The sequence below is a fragment of the Hyaena hyaena genome, unplaced genomic scaffold (assembly GCF_003009895.1).
Source record: "Hyaena hyaena isolate Hyena2069 unplaced genomic scaffold, ASM300989v1 scaffold_2, whole genome shotgun sequence".
Taxonomy (NCBI): domain Eukaryota; kingdom Metazoa; phylum Chordata; class Mammalia; order Carnivora; family Hyaenidae; genus Hyaena; species Hyaena hyaena.
This window is the reverse complement of record NW_024080634.1, coordinates 613,245-632,744: the sequence shown is the minus strand read 5'-3', so window position 1 is coordinate 632,744 and position 19,500 is coordinate 613,245. Positions and strand designations below refer to the sequence as shown.

The following is a 19,500-nucleotide window of genomic DNA, read 5'->3' as shown; positions in this document are numbered from 1 at the left end:
TTGGGGTGATGGCATGATGAAAATGTTCTGAAATTGGATCGCAGTGAAATGGAAAGGTTGTACAATTCTGTGAATATAAAAATCACTGAATTGCACGCTTTGAAAGGGTGAGTTTTATCATGTGAATTATATCTCAAAAATGGTATTATTTAAGACAATTTTTTGAGCTACTGTTCTGGTCTAGGTTCTCCAGAAACGTTTCAGATAAGGGGTTTATGTGTTCCTTCTTTCTGAGGGAGCAGGGGTGTGGCTCAACAGCACGAAACAGAGAAGAATGGACAGTGCCACTCAGGATGCCTTACTGAGTCGACCTGGGCTAAGTACAACTATGTGCTTGATTCCAAGCAATCATTCCCCGGGAAGCTGTCTAATGTCCAGCACAGTTCATCTGCAGAGCAGATGGAAGCCTGTATCCCCTGACTCTCATCTTTCTTGGTCAAAGAGAAACATTGGCTCCCTTACCCTTCCGGATTACACATGCATGGGCACCACATAGCTTGCCAGTGTCCTTCCTAAATGTCAAAGGTGAAGTCTCTGCATGGAGGTATGAGATATCTGGTGAGGGTCTAAGGCAAGCACCATCATTTTATACCAGCCTGACATGGGTTGAAACCATACAAAGGTGACACTTGCAGGAACAGAAAGGCTATGAAGTAGAGCATCCCTGCCTAAGAAAGATGCCCATTAAATACCCAAGTGACCATGTCAAGTAGACCTTCTCTTTCTTCTTTTGTTTTCATTAGAAAAATTTTAAATGCTTATTTATTTTTGAGAGAGAGACAGACAGAGCATGAGCAGGGAGGGGCAGAGAGAGAAGGAGACACAGAATCCATGAGCTGTCAGCACAGAGCCTGATGTGGGGGCATGAACTCACAAACCATGAGATCATGATCTGAGTCAAAGTGGGACACCCAACTGCCCAGTCACCCCTTTTTTCTTCTTTCTTCCTTCTAGATACTATTATGTTGATTCATTTTCTCTTTTCTTTAAATTGAATACACACATTCAAATAGATAAAATTTGGTATTAGAACTAAAGTTTGTTTTTTCCCCAAATTAATTGGCATCGAGGATTTTTTTTTTGCAAAACTATTATTTATGACAGCTTCCCCTTCAATTTGATTAAAGAGCGACCAAGCAGGGATGGAAGAAACGGGAGAAAGAGAAAAAATTAGAAGTATCAAATAATTTGTAACCACATGCAGACTGATGGAGAATGAATTGCATAGAAAGCTGTATATTTAAGATTTCCCATGGGGCTCCTGGGTGGCTTAGTCGGTTAAGCGTCCGACTTTCGCTTAGGTCATGATCTCGCGGTTCGTGGGTTTGAGCCCCGCGTCGGGCTCTGTGCTGACTGCCAGCTCAGAGCCTGGAGTCTGTTTCAGTCTGTGACTCCCTCTCTCTCTGACCCTCCCCTGCTCACGCTGTCTCTCTCTCTCTCCTAGAAATAAATAAAACATTAAAAAAAAAAAAAGATATCCCAGTATCAGAAATATTTTATTTATTTATTTAAAAATTTTTAATGTTTCTTTTCTGAGTTAGAGAGGGGCAGGGGAGGGGCAGAGACAGGGGGAGAGAGAGAGAGAGAGAGAGAGAGAGAGCGAGCGCACCCCGACAGGCTCCAGTGCTGTCAGCACAGAACCCAATGTGGGGCTCGATCTCATGAACTGTGAGATCACAACGGAAGCCTAAATCAAGAGCCAGGCACTTAACTGACTGAATCACCCAAAACTCCGCCAGAACTATTTTAAATCATACTGTTTTATAATCAAAATAATATGGTAAACTATGCCGTTTTAATTATACGATACCGAAATCAGTCTTATGAAAACCCTTTCTATTTCTGCTTTCATCTTATTTTCTAAACTGTGGGAAATGTGTTTACACACATTAAAATACGTTTTACAAATTTTTTAGTGTGTGGAAAGACGAGAAGCTCTCTGTGGAAGTCTTTAATGCTTGCTGTTCCGTGGCCTTGTGGATTTCCCGCTTCCGGGAACTTCAGGAATCGCAAAGCCAGGGGTGCTCTTGGAAATTTCCAGAATGGGAAGAACGTGAAGGCGATGGGTGACGTTTGGCGGAAGTCTTTGGGAACTAACAGGTGATTTGCCACTGTCTCTTCCCTTATTAGCAGTATTTTAGAGAATGAAGGCTCTGTCGCCTTGCACCTGTGAATGAGAACGGCTATCTAAGGCACCCACCGATCTGAGAGGGATGTGTACTGTGAGCAGGAAATAAACCTCTGATCTTAACAATCATTGAGATTTGGGGTGACTTGTTATAGCAGCAAAACTAGCTGTTCTTTATTGATGTGTTCTTCAAGAAAACAACAAAGTGATCTGAGGCACTTTATTAGCTGAAGCCCTTTCAAGTATTAATGACCTTCCAAAGGCATTTCAGCAAAGTAGTTAAGAGCATGGCTTTGGAGCTCGATTACGCTTATTAGCCATGTGACACTGAATACTTTACTTAAACTCTCTGGCCTCAGTGTTCTTATAAAATATCATAATACCCACATCATAAGATCACTGTAAAAATTAAATGGGTTAACATTTGCTACGTGCTTAGAAAAGTGCATAGTGAGTCCTCTCGCTATATAGATGGATAAAACATAAATAAACAGCACATGTGAAGTGGTCAGAACAGAATCTAGCATAGCGTAAGCCTCCCATGAATATTGATTATTGCTAATATTTAAAATAAAAACAAATGTTGAATAACAATCAAATGCTTGGCTGGGATTTTTTTTTCCCCCTTTAGGAAAGTCTAAGAGGAGATAGGAAATACAAACAAACAAAAGCAGGGGTGGGGGTGTGGGGAACAAATTCCTGGTTCAGCTCTGTGGGTTTTACCTCTGGGGAGATGCCTGGATTCACTGTTACTTCCCTTTCTATTCAGGTACCTCGGGAGAAAAGCAACAGAACACAGGGGAATGGAAAAGACAAACTAAGGGTTTTTTTTTTTCTTTAATTATCTCTGTCACCCAGAGTAAAAAGAAATAGGCCACCTGTGACTGACTCTGCACACGCCTGTCCATGAAAGATAAGCAGTTTGGGACAATTTCACACAGCCCAAGCAAAGACAAATTCCTTGAAATCTCATGAAAGGCTGGCCCAGAATTTATCAGGATGATTTATTCATGAGAGTCACCTGAGATTCTCATTAAAAATATTGGTTTCCAGAATCTCATGGTGGTAGTGGGAGAGGAGAGCTCTGGAAATCCAAATTTCGAACAAGTTCTTCAGGTTATTTGAGAATCGTTCCCGGCCCCCAAGTCCAGTCCCGCAGCTTAGCCTGAGTAACTGAAATACCACTGCCACCAGGTGGCAGCAGATCCAAATTACAGGGTCCAATGTCCTTGTCTGGGGGAAACAGTAGTGAACATTTTTTTCAAGTAGTTGAAACTGTCGCATTTAAATGAGGGCAGTCACCTCACAGATATTTCAAGTTTTCTGGGTTAGCTGATGTAAACTTTATATCATTTGGACCCTTGAAGACCCAGCATCTTATCATTTTAATTCACTTATTTTGTTAAAAACTGAATTTGAAAAAAGACCTTATCTTTTGAGTCTTTCCAACTATAAACACTCACAACAAGTAATCAATTTGTAGAATAAGAGACGCCATGTTTACTTGTGTAAAATGATCTGGAATTTAAACTAAAAATGTTTTAGGAAGAGGAATTTAACAAAAATTTTTAATTTAAATTCCAGTTAGTTAACATACAATGTAGTGCTAGTTTCAGGTGTGCAATAGAGTGATTCAACGTTACCATGCGTCCCCTGGCACTCATCATGAGGACATCATCCCCATCACCTATTTCACCCAGCTCCCCACCCACCTCCCCTCTGGTAACCATCAGTTTGTTCTCTACAGTTAAAAATCTGGGGCGCCTGGGTGGCTTAGTCGGTTAAGCATCTGACTTTCGCTTAGGTCATGATCTCGCAGTTTGTGGGTTCGAGCCCCCCGTTGGGCTCTGTGCTGACTGCCAGCTCAGAGCCTGGAGCCTGTTTCAGAGTCTGTGTCTCCCTCTCTCTCTGACCCTCCCCTGCTCATGCTGTCTCTCTCTCTTTCTCTCCTAGAAATAAATAAAAATATTTTTTAAAAATCTGGTGTTTTGGTTTGCCTTCCTCTATCTCTCTCCCCCTCCCTCCCACCCCTTTGCTCACTTGTTTTGTTTCTTAAATTCCACATATGAGTGAGATCATACGGTATTTGTCTTTCCCTAATTGACTTATTTCACTTTGCATTATATTCTCTAGCTCCACGTGTCATTGCATATAAACAATTCTTCTATCAAAGACATTGAGAGAGGCAAAATCTTATTAAAAAGAGAGATGTCTGACTGCAATAATTTGTGTCACCTGTTGGGTTTTATGATTGTCCATTAAGCAGAGAATAAACAAAAGGAGTTGATATTGATGACATATTCTACCTTCAGAGAATCCAGACCCTTATCCACCTGTATAACAAGATTATTTCCTAAACATTTGAATTGGAATAGACTTGGTTTTGCTGAGCGCAAATTCTTTCTGGATTACCTTCGTCATGAGAAGTGGTCATATAGGACAAAATGTGAGCAGAAATAAGCGCTTCTTAAATATAACTGGTATTTCGTAATAGGTCACTGCATCCAAACCTGTTTTACTAGGAGTCAGTAAGAAGCAAACATGGTGCAATGTGACTTTGAAATGAAGCATCATTCCACTCAACTCCGATGTAGCAACTCCACAAGACAACGTGGCAATTTTCAAGACGATTTACAGCAAAAATTGTATGTTCTCCGTGAAAAAAATGGTCATTAATGAGGAAGATGCTCATAAATGAAATACATGAAAATTACCAGTGGATTATCCACCATCATCTTATTATTTGGTGTCCCTGCAGCCTCAGTAAAAAGACTGGTTTTGATGGATACGTGTAACAATGTTTTAAAAACTGAAAACTGAAAAAAAAGGAAGAAAAAGAAAACACAATTATTGAGGTGAAATTCATATAACATAAAATGAACCATCTTAAAGTGAACAATTCTGGGGCACCTGGGTGGCTGAGTGGGTTAAGCGTCCCACTTCGGTTTTGGTCATGATCTTATGGTTTGTGAATCTGAGCCCCGCGTTGGGCTCTGTGCTGACAGCTCAGAGCCTGGAGCCTGCTTCCAGATACTGTGTCTCCCTCTCTCTCCCCCACCTCTACTTGTGATCTTTGTCTTTCAAAAATGAACACTAAAAAACATTTTTAAGTGAACAATCCAGTAATATTGAGTTACAGTCATAGTGTTTTTGCAACCCCCACCTCTAGATCCAAATAATTTTTTGTACTCCGAAAGAAATGTCATACTTATTGAGCAGTTGCTAAACCAATATTTTTGAATGGCTTATGGAGAGAATTTCAAGACTCTGTAGAACTGCTTACATTGTTGCCAAAGCTTTTTTAGTCTAGCTGTGCCTTGCAAGGAGTTTATAATCAGAGGATTTAAAGAGTCGCACATGATGCAATCAAAATGGTAGTTAAACTATGGTACACTGATGAAAAGAATTCAACTGTGTGTCGAGGACGGCCCTGGCTTTGAAGCTACAACACATTCCTTTGCAACAAAAACGTGGGCAATGAGTCTGTGGGTTCCTTTATGGGCATTCTATTACCAAAGAAGAGAATTATTTATGCAAATTAATTGGAAGATGTTTAGACAGCTGTGTCATGGCCACCAGCTGGAGGTATAAAAAGCCCTCTGCAAGAGGAGAAATGCATTCACCCTTGGGCAACTCACTCTTCACAGTCCCTCCTCTTCCTCCTCACCTCCTGCCACCATGACTCGTTTCTTCTGCTGTGGAAGCTACTTCCCAGGCTATCCCTGCTATGGAACCAACTTCCACAGGACCTTCAGAGCCACCCCCCTGAACTGCGTCGTGCCCCTGGGCTCTCCCCTGAACTATGGCTATGGATGCAACGGCTACAGCTCCCTGGGCTACAGCTTTGGAGGTAGCAACATGTACAACAGGGGCTGTTGCTACGGAGGCAGCTGTTGCAGGCCATGGGGCTCTAACTCTGGCTTCGGCTACAGCACGTACTGATGGACCAGTGGCTCTGGACAACTGCAGAACTTTCCATCGATTCTCCGTGTGCGAAACAACCTGAAGAGCAACGGCTGCCTTCTTGCCTCCAGATGTCCTTGGGAGATACACCTGCCACCTTCTTGCTGCCTTCTTACCGAGGCCCTGGTCTTCGATGATGCTGAACAAGGCCTAGCAGACATCAAATACTGAACTGATACTCACCTACAGCCAAAGAAAGCAAGATGTATTTCTCCGACACACCTTACTTTCAGCAGTGAAGCAAGTCGTTTGTCTCTTTTAGTTACTTTGCTCATGCATCATTAAATTCTACGTCAACATCAATGTATTACAATAGGGTATGGGTAGGAATGGGTTTTGCTGTTAGTCTCTTAATAAATCTATTTCATTCAGCACAAATATTTGTGTTCTATTTATTTATTTTACTCTGCTTTGATGCTTTTGAGTTCATCAGCTAGTTTCAACTTACAATGGTTGACTTTAACCAAATCTTATTTGGACTTCAGACTGTGTATCAGGAGAGGGTGATGCCTAATCGTTTTTTTCCCTTTATGTTGAGCAGAAGCAAGGGCACAAGCAGAAGGGCATGAGCGACAAAGGGGCAGAGAGAGGGAGACACAAGATCGGAAGCAGGCTCCAGGCTCTGAGCTGTCAGCACAGAGCCCGACACAGGGCTCGAGCTCACAGACAATGAGATCACAACCTGAGCCAAAGTCGGATGCTTAACCGACTGAGCCACCCAGGCGTCCTGTGATTTCAATTTTTAAAAATGTCCATACAAGCGTCCTACATTAAATCCCAAATACACCACTATTGTTAGGTTTTTTTATACCACTTCTAAGCAAGAACACTTCCTAGCTGTTGAATGTTCAGAAAGTTTCTTTCCTTCTTTCATTGGTGACACAATCCCATTTTGATTCTTTTCCCCCTTTGCTGCTGTCTATGGAACTCAGCTCTAGAGAGATTTGAACGTCACAGACTGTTGGAAGAATTTCAACTAAATGGACTTAGGAATCTTTGTTTTTATGAGTTTTAAAGATTTGGTCAATAAAGGGAAGCCAATAGCTAAAATCATATATATATGTATATGTATATATATATATGTATATATATATATAATTTTTCTCTTTTGATAGATGAGTTTTATTTTTTCTATCCTCTTTACTTCTGATTATACATATAACTATATTAAAAATGAAACATTTATTCTTTGGAATGATAGTTGCCATCAAAAGCACTTGACATGACTTGTGGACTGTACTTAGAAAATACTTCTTGTCTTGCCTGCTGAAAAAAATCTTGGCTTTATTGAAGTGAAATACTTTGTTTGAATGAAAGCTTCTTCATTCATGTATCAAGTGTTTACTGCACCCCTGCCTCTCTCGGAAAAGATGCTCAATAATTGTTCCTTGACTCGTTAAATCTCTGCTTTATGGGTGCAAAGTATAATATGATCCAATATAAAGTTCATTCATGTTTACATTAAATATTACTGGGCTCTAGCCACTGTGTTAAGCATTTGGGGGGTTGTAAAAATCAATTAAGCTAGAGACCAGCTTGAGAAGCTGCCTGTTTTCAAGAGATACTCATTCAACAGATATTCACCAAGTAGACAAAATACCAAAGAATGTTCCGAGATTTGGAAACATACAGAACAGAAAACATAATCTTTGTCCTTTAGACTTAATTATACTTTATTTATTTTTTTCAAAGCTTATTTATTTGGTTTGAGAGAGAATGCAGAGGAGTGGCAGAGAGAGAAGAAGAGAGAGAATCCCAAGCAGGCTTCGTGTTAGCATGGAAACTGATGCGGGGCTTGATCCCACAAGCCATGAGATCATGACCTGAGCTGAAAACAAGAATCAGATGCTTTAACTGACTGAGCCTCCCAGATGCCTCTGTTTTATTCAATATTTACAGGGCACATGGTAGTTTATTTTATACCAATTGATATGCCACAAATGATTATCCAAAGATAAATATTCCTTACTCATTTCCGTCCAAAGACTTAAAATAGGAAACAGTCTATGATAACGTCCAAGTATATATATGGCACTTACCCTAAAATCAAGGACTGTGGAAGTATTAAAATGAGAACATTTAATATTGACATAATATTATTATCTAAATTACAGTGCATACTGTACATACAATTTTTTCAATTGTTCCAATAATGTCCCTTGGAGTTATTCCCCACCCCCCAACCTTGTCCATACAGACATAACACAAACAGTGTTGTAAGCTTTCACAGAAGGGAAGTTTGGGTATCTAAACATGATCATGAGGGAGGTGAGTGAGAGTGGCATATCAAGAGAGATGGGAGTGCAAAAGAGTTAAAGAATGGGGCTATCTGAAGAGGAAGTGGGCTCTCCCTAGCAAAGCTCCAACACACAGGTAGGCTGACCTATCGGTGGGAAGATTTCAGGAGCATCAAGTAATAAACGGGTGATTTGGGATCTCTATCAACCCTTAGAGTCTAGATTCTATTATCACAGTTAACATTTACCTAAAGCTGGGGCGCCTAGGTGGCTTAGTCGGTTAAGCGTCGGACTTTCGCTTAGGTCATGATCTCGCGGTTCGCAGGTTCGAGCCCCGTGTCGGGCTCTGTGCTGACTGCCAGCTCAGAGCCTGGAGACTGTTTCAGTCTGTGACTCCCTCTCTCTCTGACCCTCCCCTGCTCACGCTGTCTCTCTCTCTCTCTCTCTCTCTCCTAGAAATAAATAAAAAATATTAAAAAAAAACAAAAACAAAAAACATTTACCTAAAGCCATAATTGTTATAAAACCATAGCCATTTTGTTTCACCAATTAGATTTTTTTTTTATTTTGACGTGATTCCAGATTCACTGAAAAGTTGTCATGACAGGGCAAATCAGTCCTGCATATCTGGCTTTATCAGATGTTTATACTTTGCCCCATTTACTGTATCGCTATATGTAACCCACATGTATTACTCTCTCTCTCTATTATATTATAATTATACATATATAATATTATATGTAATATTATAATATTACATATAATATAATATTACATATATTTCATAATATAAGATTTACAGAGTGGCAAATCCACCTCAGAATAAATTTTAGGTATCATGCCCATTTGTCCTTAGAACAAGGGCAGAATGATTATGAACGTTAGAACATTTAATATGAAAACTGTTACTGATGTATTTATTTTCAAGAGACAAAGAGAGAGCATGAGTAGGGAAGGGGCAGAGAGAGGGAGAAAGACACAGAATCCAAAGCAGGCCCCAGGCTCTGAGCTGTCAGCACAGAGCCCGATGCGGTGAGATCATGACCTGAGCCAGTCGGTGGCTGAAAGGATTGAGCCACCCAGGCGCCCTTGATACTATGTTCTTCTTGGTGCATTGTATCAGGAGTTACATAACATTGTTCTATGCAAATTTGGTTGGTATGGATTTTTATCACTAGGTGAAAGTAGTGTCCTTTGCGCTTCCTCACTATGAGCTTGCTGTTTCCTCCTCACTATGAAGTCCTGTCATTTGTCATTAGTGTGTTGATACCCTGACACTACATAAGCATTGTATTCCCTATCAAGCTTTTACCCACTAATTTTAGGATCCATTGGCAACTTTCTAATTTTATAAATCCTTCTATGATTTATTAGCTGGCATTCTCCCATAAGAAAGAACTTTCTTTTCCCCATTTATATTTTGTGCACTTATTTATTTGTATCAATATTTAAAGCATGAGCATGTGGGTTCTTATTTGACTCAATATACTATAATCTGTTAATGTTACTATTAATTTTGATTCTTGGATTGCCCCGGATTTGGACAGTGAGGAACCCTTCACACAGGCTCCTAAGTTTTTTAGAAATGGACTTCATCACTATTTGATCAGTTCTTTACTTTCTGCCTCAACAGAATGTTCCAGGCTCATTTTGAACTTCTCTTCTCCAGTCCAGGAAGCAGTAATTTCTCCTGGACTCTAGATCCCTTAAGTGAAGACTGCTATTTAGAAACTAAGATATAGCTGTGAGGCATGTTCATTGCTATGCTCTTCTTGCCATATATGCTCATTTATACCTTATCATGTGCTAGAATAATCATTGCTGTGACTGCCAATTGTCCTTTCAGATTTAATAATGACACACTGAAGAAGCTGCAGTGGAACTCTGTGCATGGAGAGAAAGTTCACAAATGATTCATTTTAGGGTAAAAGAGGGGCTGGCTGACTTTTAGGCCAGGGGAGGGGGCTGTGTCTCCAAATGTCAGACTGTAAATGCCAGTTGCCCTCGTACCTTCCTGTTCTTCAACTTGAGTTTCATTTAACCACCCTATCTTTGTTTCAGTCCCAATACTTATATTTTTCTAAACGTTGTGAGACTTGATTCTCTCTGGGGATTTGAAGAGAAGGTTGGCTTGCTCTCTGCTTTGGGTCACTTTTCATGGTCTCGGCTGTGGCTTTCTCCTTCTCTTATTTTTATTTTAGCTTTAAATTTTTTTAAAGTTTTAATGTTTAATGTTTTCAATAGTTTATTTTTGAGCGAGAGCTCAAGTGGGAGTGGAGAAGAGATGGAGAGAGAGGGGAGCAGAAGACCCAAAGTGGGTACTGTGCTGACAGCAGCAAGCTCGATGTAGGACTTGAACTCACAAACTGCAACATCATGACCTGAGCCAAAATTGGACACACAACCAGATGAGCTACCCCACTTCCTCCTTCTTTCCTTTTTCTCTCCATCTCTTTCCCATTGTCCAGAAATTTAGTTAATCCTCCCTCAGTTGATATTCTGGTGAGGGCAGGGGCAAAGTCTGTTTGGTTTGTGTGCTATCTTGAAGTTAAAAAATGTAAATACCTTAAAAAAAAGTAAAGAGGAAGGGATTAAGTACAACAATTTGTCTCCCTTTCACCTGTAGTAACAATGCAACAGGGACAAGAATAGATAATTTCACTATTTATTTGCATGACAGTTATTTTTGAGGTAGGCTTCATTACCTACCATGTTACTGAGGAGAAAACAGATATTAAAAAGTTAAATAATTTAGTTGAGTGGTATTATCCATTTGTAAAGAAAAAATGTCAAGTTATAGCTAAGGAGGGTCTGACTCCAAATCCATCCCTCTGCTCTTAAAACAAGTTATACAACACTTTTATTTAATTTTAAAGTTATTGGTTATGTTTTTAAGAGTTTATTTATTTATTTTGAGACAGAGAGAGAGAGAGGGAGAGAGAGAGGAGAGGGGAAGACAGAGAATACCAAGTAGGTTCCACTCTGTCAGCACAGAGCCTGATGCAGGGCTCGATCTCACGAACCTCGAGAACATGATCTGAGCTGAAATCAAGGGTCATGCTTAACTGAGTGAGCCACCCAGATGTCCCTATATAGCACTTTTAAAGTTGTAAAACTCTGTCCCAGAAATATCCTTGCTTAATATCCCTTCTTTTTTTTTTTAATTTTTTTTTAAATTTTTTTTTATTTATTTCTAGGAGAGAAAGAGAGAGAGACAGCGTGAGCAGGGGAGGGTCAGAGAGAGAGGGAGACACAGACTCCGAAACAGGCTCCAGGCTCTGAGCTGGCAGTCAGCACAGAGCCCGACGTGGGGCTCGAACCCACGAACCGAGAGATCATGACCTAAGCGAAAGTCGGACGCTCAACCGACTAAGCCACCCAGGCGCCCCGCTTAATATCCCTTCTTATGCCATTGATAAGTATGTCTTATATTTATACAGTGATTTACAGTTTACAAAATACTTTCACAGAATCTTACTTAATTCTTTTTTATTGGGATATAATTGACAATATTGTATCAGTTTCAGTTGTACATGATTCAATATTTGTATATATTGCAAAATAATCACCACAATGTCTAGTTAACATCCACCCCCTTTTAAGATTTACTTTTAGCAACCTTCAAGAAGATAACACCTTATTAACTATAGTTACTATGCTGTACATTGTAACCCCAGAACTTATTTGTAACTGAAAATTTGTGCCTTTTGATCACCTTCACCCATTTTGCCCACCCTCCACCCTTGCCTCCAGTAACCGCCAATCTTTTCTGTATCTATGAGTTTGTATTTTGTATTTTGTTTTTGTTTTTTCCATTTTTAAGATTTCACAGAGAAGTGACATCTTATGGTATTTGTCTTTCTTTGTCTGACTTATTTCACTCAAGATAACGTTCCACCTATGTTGTTGCAAATGACAAGATTTTCTGTTTTTATATGAATAAAATTCCATTGTATACCATACATATCCATTATATATCCGTATTTATATGTATCACATTTTCTTTATCCATTTATCCACCAACGGATGCTTAGGTTACTTTCATGTCTTGGTTATTGTAAAACTTACTGCAGTGAACATGGGGTGCAAATTACTTTCAGAATTAGTGTTCTCATTTTTTTTGGGTATATATCCAGAAGTAGGAGTGCTAGATCACATGGGAATTCTAGTTTTAAGATTTTTGAGAGACCCCCATACTATTTTCCAAAATAGGTGTGCCATTTTACATTCCCACCAACAGTAGGTTCCCTTTTCTCCACATCCTCATCAACACTGAATTCTATTTAATTTTTCTAGTCAAATTGGGAGATTAGGTATCCTGAGGAAATTGGTAAAAATTATGCAATTTTTCTGTGAGCAAATATTCACCAAGTGAGAAGGCTGAGACTTGAACCAACTCTCAAGCCAGGGTTTCTAGATTCTTTCCCAGCCCATCCTCTACCACTGATAAGAGAGAATGTTAACATGTGTTTGCTGATTTCACTCTGGGATTATCAAGACCCTCCATTATTTTACAGACTTGCCAAATAACTTTCAGTGAATACTAGACTCCATTCTCTACCTAGATACCAAGTCCTTAGATTTTGCCTCCTCACTTTCCCTAAGAAATGTTGTCAGGTCTTTATTCCCAATATTTCTGCCCAATTCACATTCTTGTCATTTCATGCCTGGATTACTACACCAGCTGCCCTATCCAGTCTACCAGCCCTGTTCCCAATCGCTCTTCCATACAGCAGATGCAGTCATCCCTTAATATGTGAATATAATCTTGACTTTCTTTCTTTCACAGATTCAGGCTATTTTTCTGGCTATTTCCAGTTTTCAGGATACAGATCAACTACTGATTCCTCTAGTCCCATTTCTTGTTCATCTCCATCATCCTTTCCTTTCTCCAGTAATTGAACCTGCCATATTTCTTTGCCCCTTTCTACCCCCTTCTTCATCTGGTGAACTACAGATCCTTCAAAACATCTTCCTCTACTCCAGGGAGCTTTCCTAGTTCCAGTTTAAAAGCCCCACCTCTGTTTACTTTAATACCAAACCGTTCACACTGCACTTCCAAAGCCCACCACCAACCAAGACCATCGGGGACAGAGCTGTAGTCAAAATTGGGTGTATTAGCTTGCCGCAAAAGCGGAAATCATACAACATGAGAAACTGCAAGATTTCTCAATAAAAGGGCTTTAGGAAGGGTTTGTTCTAAGATTTGGACTTGAATGAGGTGATTTTGCAAATGATTAAAGCATGCAGCTGTCTCTTCTGGATTGGATACAATCTGCAACAAATTGCCACGAACTTAATGGCTTCAAACAACACATTATCAGGCTCTTACAGTTTTGGAGGTCAGAAGTTCAAAATGGGTTTTACTGGGTTCAAGTGGAGGTGTTGGTAGAACTCCATTCATTGGATTTCCTTGACTTTGCCAGTTTCTGAAGTCTTGTCCCCAAGCCCTTGGTTTGTGCCCCCTTCCTTTATCTTCACAAACAGCAGCATAACATCTTCAAATCTCTTTCCCTAATTCTGACTCTGACCCTCCTCCTTCCTCCAATCACTTTTGATTACATTAGACTCACCTAGATAATCCAGGGTAATGGGCCTGCCTTAAGGCCACTGAGTTAGCAACCCTCATTCCCCTTTGCCATGTAACATAACATACTCATAGCTCCCAGAATTAGGCTAACATCTTTGGGGGACCATTATTCTGCCTCCCACAGGTACTGTCATGAAGCAGGCTGAATTCCATGATTGGATATCTTAACAGTTTTTACTTAGTGGGTGGAATAAGGCTAAAACTGTTACTGGTAAAGAGGCGGTAGTCACTGAAAGTGATGCCTGCCTCGTCATTTTCGTGTTTGATTGGTGTTTTTGTTTTCATCTGTTCTTGGCCATGATTACACAGAGGTCTTGTTTTTACCTAACTCCATCCTTGTCACAGACTGACCTTGTCTCAATTGATGTTGCGGAGATTGCGTATGGCCATGAGGAATGCTCTGGTCCATGATTAACGAGGTGAGGGGCTGCTGTTTCTCTTTCTTACCCTCATTGGTTCCCTTACTAGAGTGTGTATACTGTGAGTTCCTTAAGGATATGCGCTGTGCCTAGTTTAATATGCTGCATCTTACACACTTGATAAATATTTGTGGAATTATTATAATTATTTAAAATCCTAGAGAAAAAGCTTACTCCTTTGCTCCTTAAAATATGGTCAGAGGACAAGCACATTGGCATCACCATTCAAAAGGCAGAATCTTGGGCTCCTCCCGTACTCTGCACTTTGAGAAGATCTCAGGTGTTTTGTGTGCACATAAAGTTTGAGCACTGGTCCCTTCCTGTTAATTCTTATCCCAAAGGAAGTAGGGAGGGACATAGGTCTCACTCTTGGATTTTGAAAGTATTGATGAAATGGTATGAAGATTTTCAGCAAAAAAGTAAAGTTTTCAAAATATTATCTCTCCTATATTTTTGTTCTACTTTTACTGATATTTACAGAATAACTAGTTTATGCTTTCCATTTCCACTGTGGATAGAGGAAAAGCACTTACAATTGAAGCAGGAGAACTTTTGATTAGATAAATGGAAATATTTCTTGCCTCTGAGGCTGCCAGACAGAGACCTCTTCCGATATTCTATTAGACTCCTAAATGTGCTGAGAATCATTGTTTCTAAATACACCCTGTTATTTCACAGACACAAATTCTTTTGCAGTGACTTGCCTGTGAGACTCCTGACATTATCTTTGACAATAGTATTAGCAGTAGGGGTGTTCTGTTCCTTTTTCTTCCCTTTTCAGTCACTCTCGCCTCTTAGGTAATCTCTTTACAAATGTGCCTCATTATCTCCATGTTGAAGCTTCTCTGTCCAATGCAGTCGATTACAACTTCAGAATTTTCAAGACTTTCCTAATGAGCAGCCTTAAATTTTAAGATGAAGAAATCTTTGGGGACATAGGTCTTACTTTTGAAATTCATATTTATTTTTATGTTAGTTTTTGGTTAGCAAAGACTGAGGAAACGATGCTTCCGGTAAACAAAGCTTGTCATCATTTGTTGTTAGGCGGTTAATACAAAACATGATTTTTAAGGCAGAAGAACATACCCTTAGCCTTCCAAAGGGCAGCCAGTGAGTAAATATGCTGAGATGTCACGTTACAGTCATCAGTGAGTCTGTTTAGCGAAGAGGTAGCACAACAGACCACAATTTCTTAACCTTTCTCCTTTGGACTAACGCAGCTTAAAGGTTGGTGCTCTGCTTTTAATTTATACACATTTCCAGTTTCTGGCTCTAACACTCCCTTTGTGTCCAAAAAGTGGACCCCAGCTCCTGGTTTTGGATTACTGAGGATAGAACGTAGATGCCAACAATGGCTTCCTCTCCCACCAGCGAGTAAAAGCTGACAGCAAAAACATGGCTTTTCACGTTGGTTGGTAAGCACCTGTGAGGTGCTTCTGACAAGAGTCAGTGAGCTTATTATGCATCCAGGCGTTACTATGCTGTCACCTTATTTCTTAAGGACACATCACAGGTTCTACATCAAATAGCGAGCTTCAGTAATTAGGTGCTTGCCCTGATAATTAACCAAGTGGCCTCACCAATGTGGCTTAGGCCCACAAGTGCTTAGATAGTAAAGCATTGAAATTGTGTCTCAGGTGAGCCCCAAGACTTGGTCAACAAGTTCTGGCCTTGTCATGTGACATGTTTGGGGCATATTGTTTGGCAATCATATTTGACTGCATGTGATCTTGACTTGAGGTCAGTGTTTCTTAACTTTGACTCTATTGGCTTTTGGGGCTGGATACTTTTGTGTTGTGAGAGTTTGGGGTGGGGGTGAGGGGGTGCTGTCCTGTACATTGTAGGCTGTTTGGCAGCAACGTTGACCCCTACCCATTAGATGCAAAGAAGTACCACCCCAGTCATGACAAACAAAAATAACTCCAGACATTTCCAAATGTCTCCTGGGGGAAGCAAAGTCATCTGTGGTAATAAGTCATATTAACTCTGGTTTATTGAGCCTGGTTAACAAGGTGTCTCCTTTTTATCCTTCACCATTTCATGCTCATCTCATTTTGAGATTTGTGTTTTATTAAAGAGGACACCTTTCAGAGAGTTTACCATTGAACACTACAGATTCCTCAAGGTGTGACCAAAGCACCTCCTTTACTGGAATCACTTGGACTGCTTATTAAAAATGCAGATTCCTTGGCCCTACCTCAGACCCAGTAAATATTAATCTAAAGGAATGGAGGAGCTTGGAAGTGTCCATTTTATTTTATTTTAATATTTATTTATTTTTGAGAGAGAGAGAGACAGAGTGTGAGTGGGGGAAGGGCAGAGAGAGGGAGACACAGAATCCAAAGAAGGCTCCAGGCTCTGAGCTGTCAGCACAGAGCCCCACATGGGGCTCCAACCCATGAACAATGAGATCATGACCTGAGTCAAAGTCGGACACTTAACCAACCGAGCCACCCAGGTGCCCCTGAAGGTATGCATTTAAACAAGTATCCAGAGATATTCTTGCAGAGACTAAACTTTGGAAACGATTGTGTTAGAACCTTTTGCAGAGACTTCAACAATTCTCTTCTGTGATTCCATCACTGCATTTTGGTTTTTAAAGTGATGGCAGCTGGGAGCCCATTACTTTGTCTTAGCAGGGGTGTGTAATACAGTGAGCAAAAGTGCTCTATATAGTCGCACGCTTAATTGACCAAATTCCAAAGAGAGAGGGGTGCATTGTAATCTTGGGTCATCTGTGATTTTGATGTGAGAATCATACCATGGTTGAGGTGCTGAGTCCCAGGAAGTCAACTTACTTCATTTTGTAGTCAAATGGCTTGGGGCCCCGAAAAGTGATTTGCCTAAATTCACACAGCAAGTAAGTGGCCAAATTACATTTAGAATGTTAATTATTTCATTCATTCATTCATCCATTCATTCATTCATTCAGTTGATACTATTGAAAATTTTTATCATCCCCAAAAATGAGTTACAGAGGGATCAAGGCTGATTAAAAGCATCATTTCTGCTCATCATTGAGCAGGTTAGTGGAAACAGGTATCAGTCACATAGTTAAGAGTTAAAGACAACTGTGAAAAGTGCTACAGATATGGGGGACATGGTGGTCGGCCATGATGTTGTCAGTGGATATAGCTAATGCAGGGGAAGGGAGGACAGAAAGGCCTTCCAAAAGAAGTGGTTGAGCTGGTGTCTAGAGGTTGGAGGGAGGGGAGGGAAAAGAATTTCATCAGAATAAGCAGCAAGTGCCAAGGTTTGAGAGTGAGAAGAAGAATGGTACCTTCGATGAACGAAAAGACAGTGAAGGTTAAGCATTGAGTTGGGGGCTTTTTAGTCAGTTTAAAGGTAAATTTAAAAAATATTATCCTGAAAGCAATGGGAAGCCATTGAAATATTTTGATGAGTGTGTATGTGTGTGTGTGTCTATCATAACCAGATCTGCCTTTGGTATACACTTTGGTTATTGGAAGCCGATTGTAAGGAGGCAGCTGTCGCTTGACTAGCTCTGAAGCCACTACAGCAGAGTAGGCACATACATCAATAGCTTGCATTGGGTAATGTGAGAGGCTGAAAAATGGATCCCCCAACATGTTCATTCTGACCCTATAGCCTGTGAATATGTTACCTTACCGTGCCACTGCCTTACCTGCAGAAGTGGGTAAATGAAGGAACTTAATCTGGGGAGCTTATTCTAGATTATTCAAGTGGGCTCAATGTGATCCTTATAAGAGGCAAACAAGGTGGTCATGGTCTGTAAAGGTAGTAAAAGCAAGAGAGAGGAGGGAGGCAGGGAAGGGGCCATGGCCAAAGAATGCGGGTGACCTCTGAAGCTAAAAAAAAAAAAAAAGAAAGGCTAGAAAACAGGTCTTCCACTCAGAGCCTGTAGAAGAAACCAACCATGATGACATCTTTTTTTTAATTTAAAAAAATTTTTAAATTTATTTTTGAGAGACAGATAGAGACAGCATGAGCAGGGGAGGGTCAGAGAGAGAGGGAGACACAGAATCTGAAGCAGGCTCCAGGCTCGGAGCTGTCAGCACAGAGCCCGAAGTGGAGCTCGAACCCACGAACCGTAAGATCATGACCTGAGCTGAAGTCGGACGCTTAACCAAGCGAGCCACCCAGGCACCCCCAGCCATGACGACACCTTGATTTCAGACTTCTGAGCATGAGAGTTTTAAGATAATAAGTTTGTGTTGTTTTAAGCTACCGAGTTTGTGGTATAGTTTGTAGCATTAGGAAATAATAATTCTAATTTCTAAATAATAATTCCAGAGGTGGTGAAGTGGAGATTGAGAGAAATTAATAGACTCAAGAGACTTTCAGAAGGGAAAATGGACAGCACTTTGCCATACATTGGATTTGCAAGTGAGGGGGTGTCAAGGGTGACTTTGGGGTATTGATTCTGATTATTCAGGTAGTATCCTCCCACAGCCTGGATGTAGATCTTATTTTCATAGTGAAAACCAGATACAGTTTCTGAGTATGGGGCTCTAGATGACAATAATTAAATTTTGTATGAAAGTTAGTAGATTAACGGAAGGGAGGTCATATTTTGAGGGTCCCAGTATTTGATTGTCAGACAGCAATAGTTAGGAAGATTAAAATCAAGGGTCTGAGTGAGCATCTTCTCCAGGATAACTTTACATTATAGAAGTATGACAGTTCTCTTTATATGCTTCTTGTAAAAATAATTAGATGCTGTCTCCACTGGCTATTTTATTATCTCTAATTGTTCCAAGTGCCTTACAGAGCTTCCTAACTGGAGGACCTCAGCACCGAATTACAGGTGTGCCAGAGGTACTGCTGGTCCAAGCCTCTGGATGATTTGGGCAGGATCTGGGGTGGCAGAGCTCAGGGCATGGCTATCTGCACTCAGTGAGTCTCACTTGATTACTCCACTGTATCCTAAAGATGTGTAATGTACTGTGCATGTTGTGGGGAAAAGATTGGGAAGCACTTCCCCTTGGTATTCCTTCTTACAGTGTCTTCCACGTATGTCTTGTATCAGAATCCCTGGTGGGGGTATTGGGTGATAATCCCGATAGATGATTGTTAACCCACATGTGTTCAGTCTATTTCTCTAACAATTCTTTTTTTTTTTTAAGTTTATTTATTTATTTTGAGAGAGAGAGAGAGAATCCCAAGCAAGTTCTGCTCTGT

General features: G+C 40.3%; 1 protein-coding gene across 1 annotated transcript; it reads left to right on the top strand.

The window, feature by feature from the left end:
* Nucleotides 1-5,806: 5,806 nt before the first annotated feature.
* LOC120229347 (keratin-associated protein 7-1) lies at nt 5,807-6,070 on the top strand. The gene has a single exon (XM_039228299.1). The coding sequence runs from the start codon at nt 5,807-5,809 to the stop codon at nt 6,068-6,070; it is 264 nt and encodes an 87-aa protein (XP_039084230.1).
* Nucleotides 6,071-19,500: the final 13,430 nt, after the last annotated feature.

What these genes read in the sequence shown, in the direction of transcription:
- LOC120229347 (XM_039228299.1), top strand. Translation starts at nt 5,807, where the DNA reads ATGACTCGTTTCTTCTGCTGTGGAAGCTACTTCCCAGGCTATCCCTGC.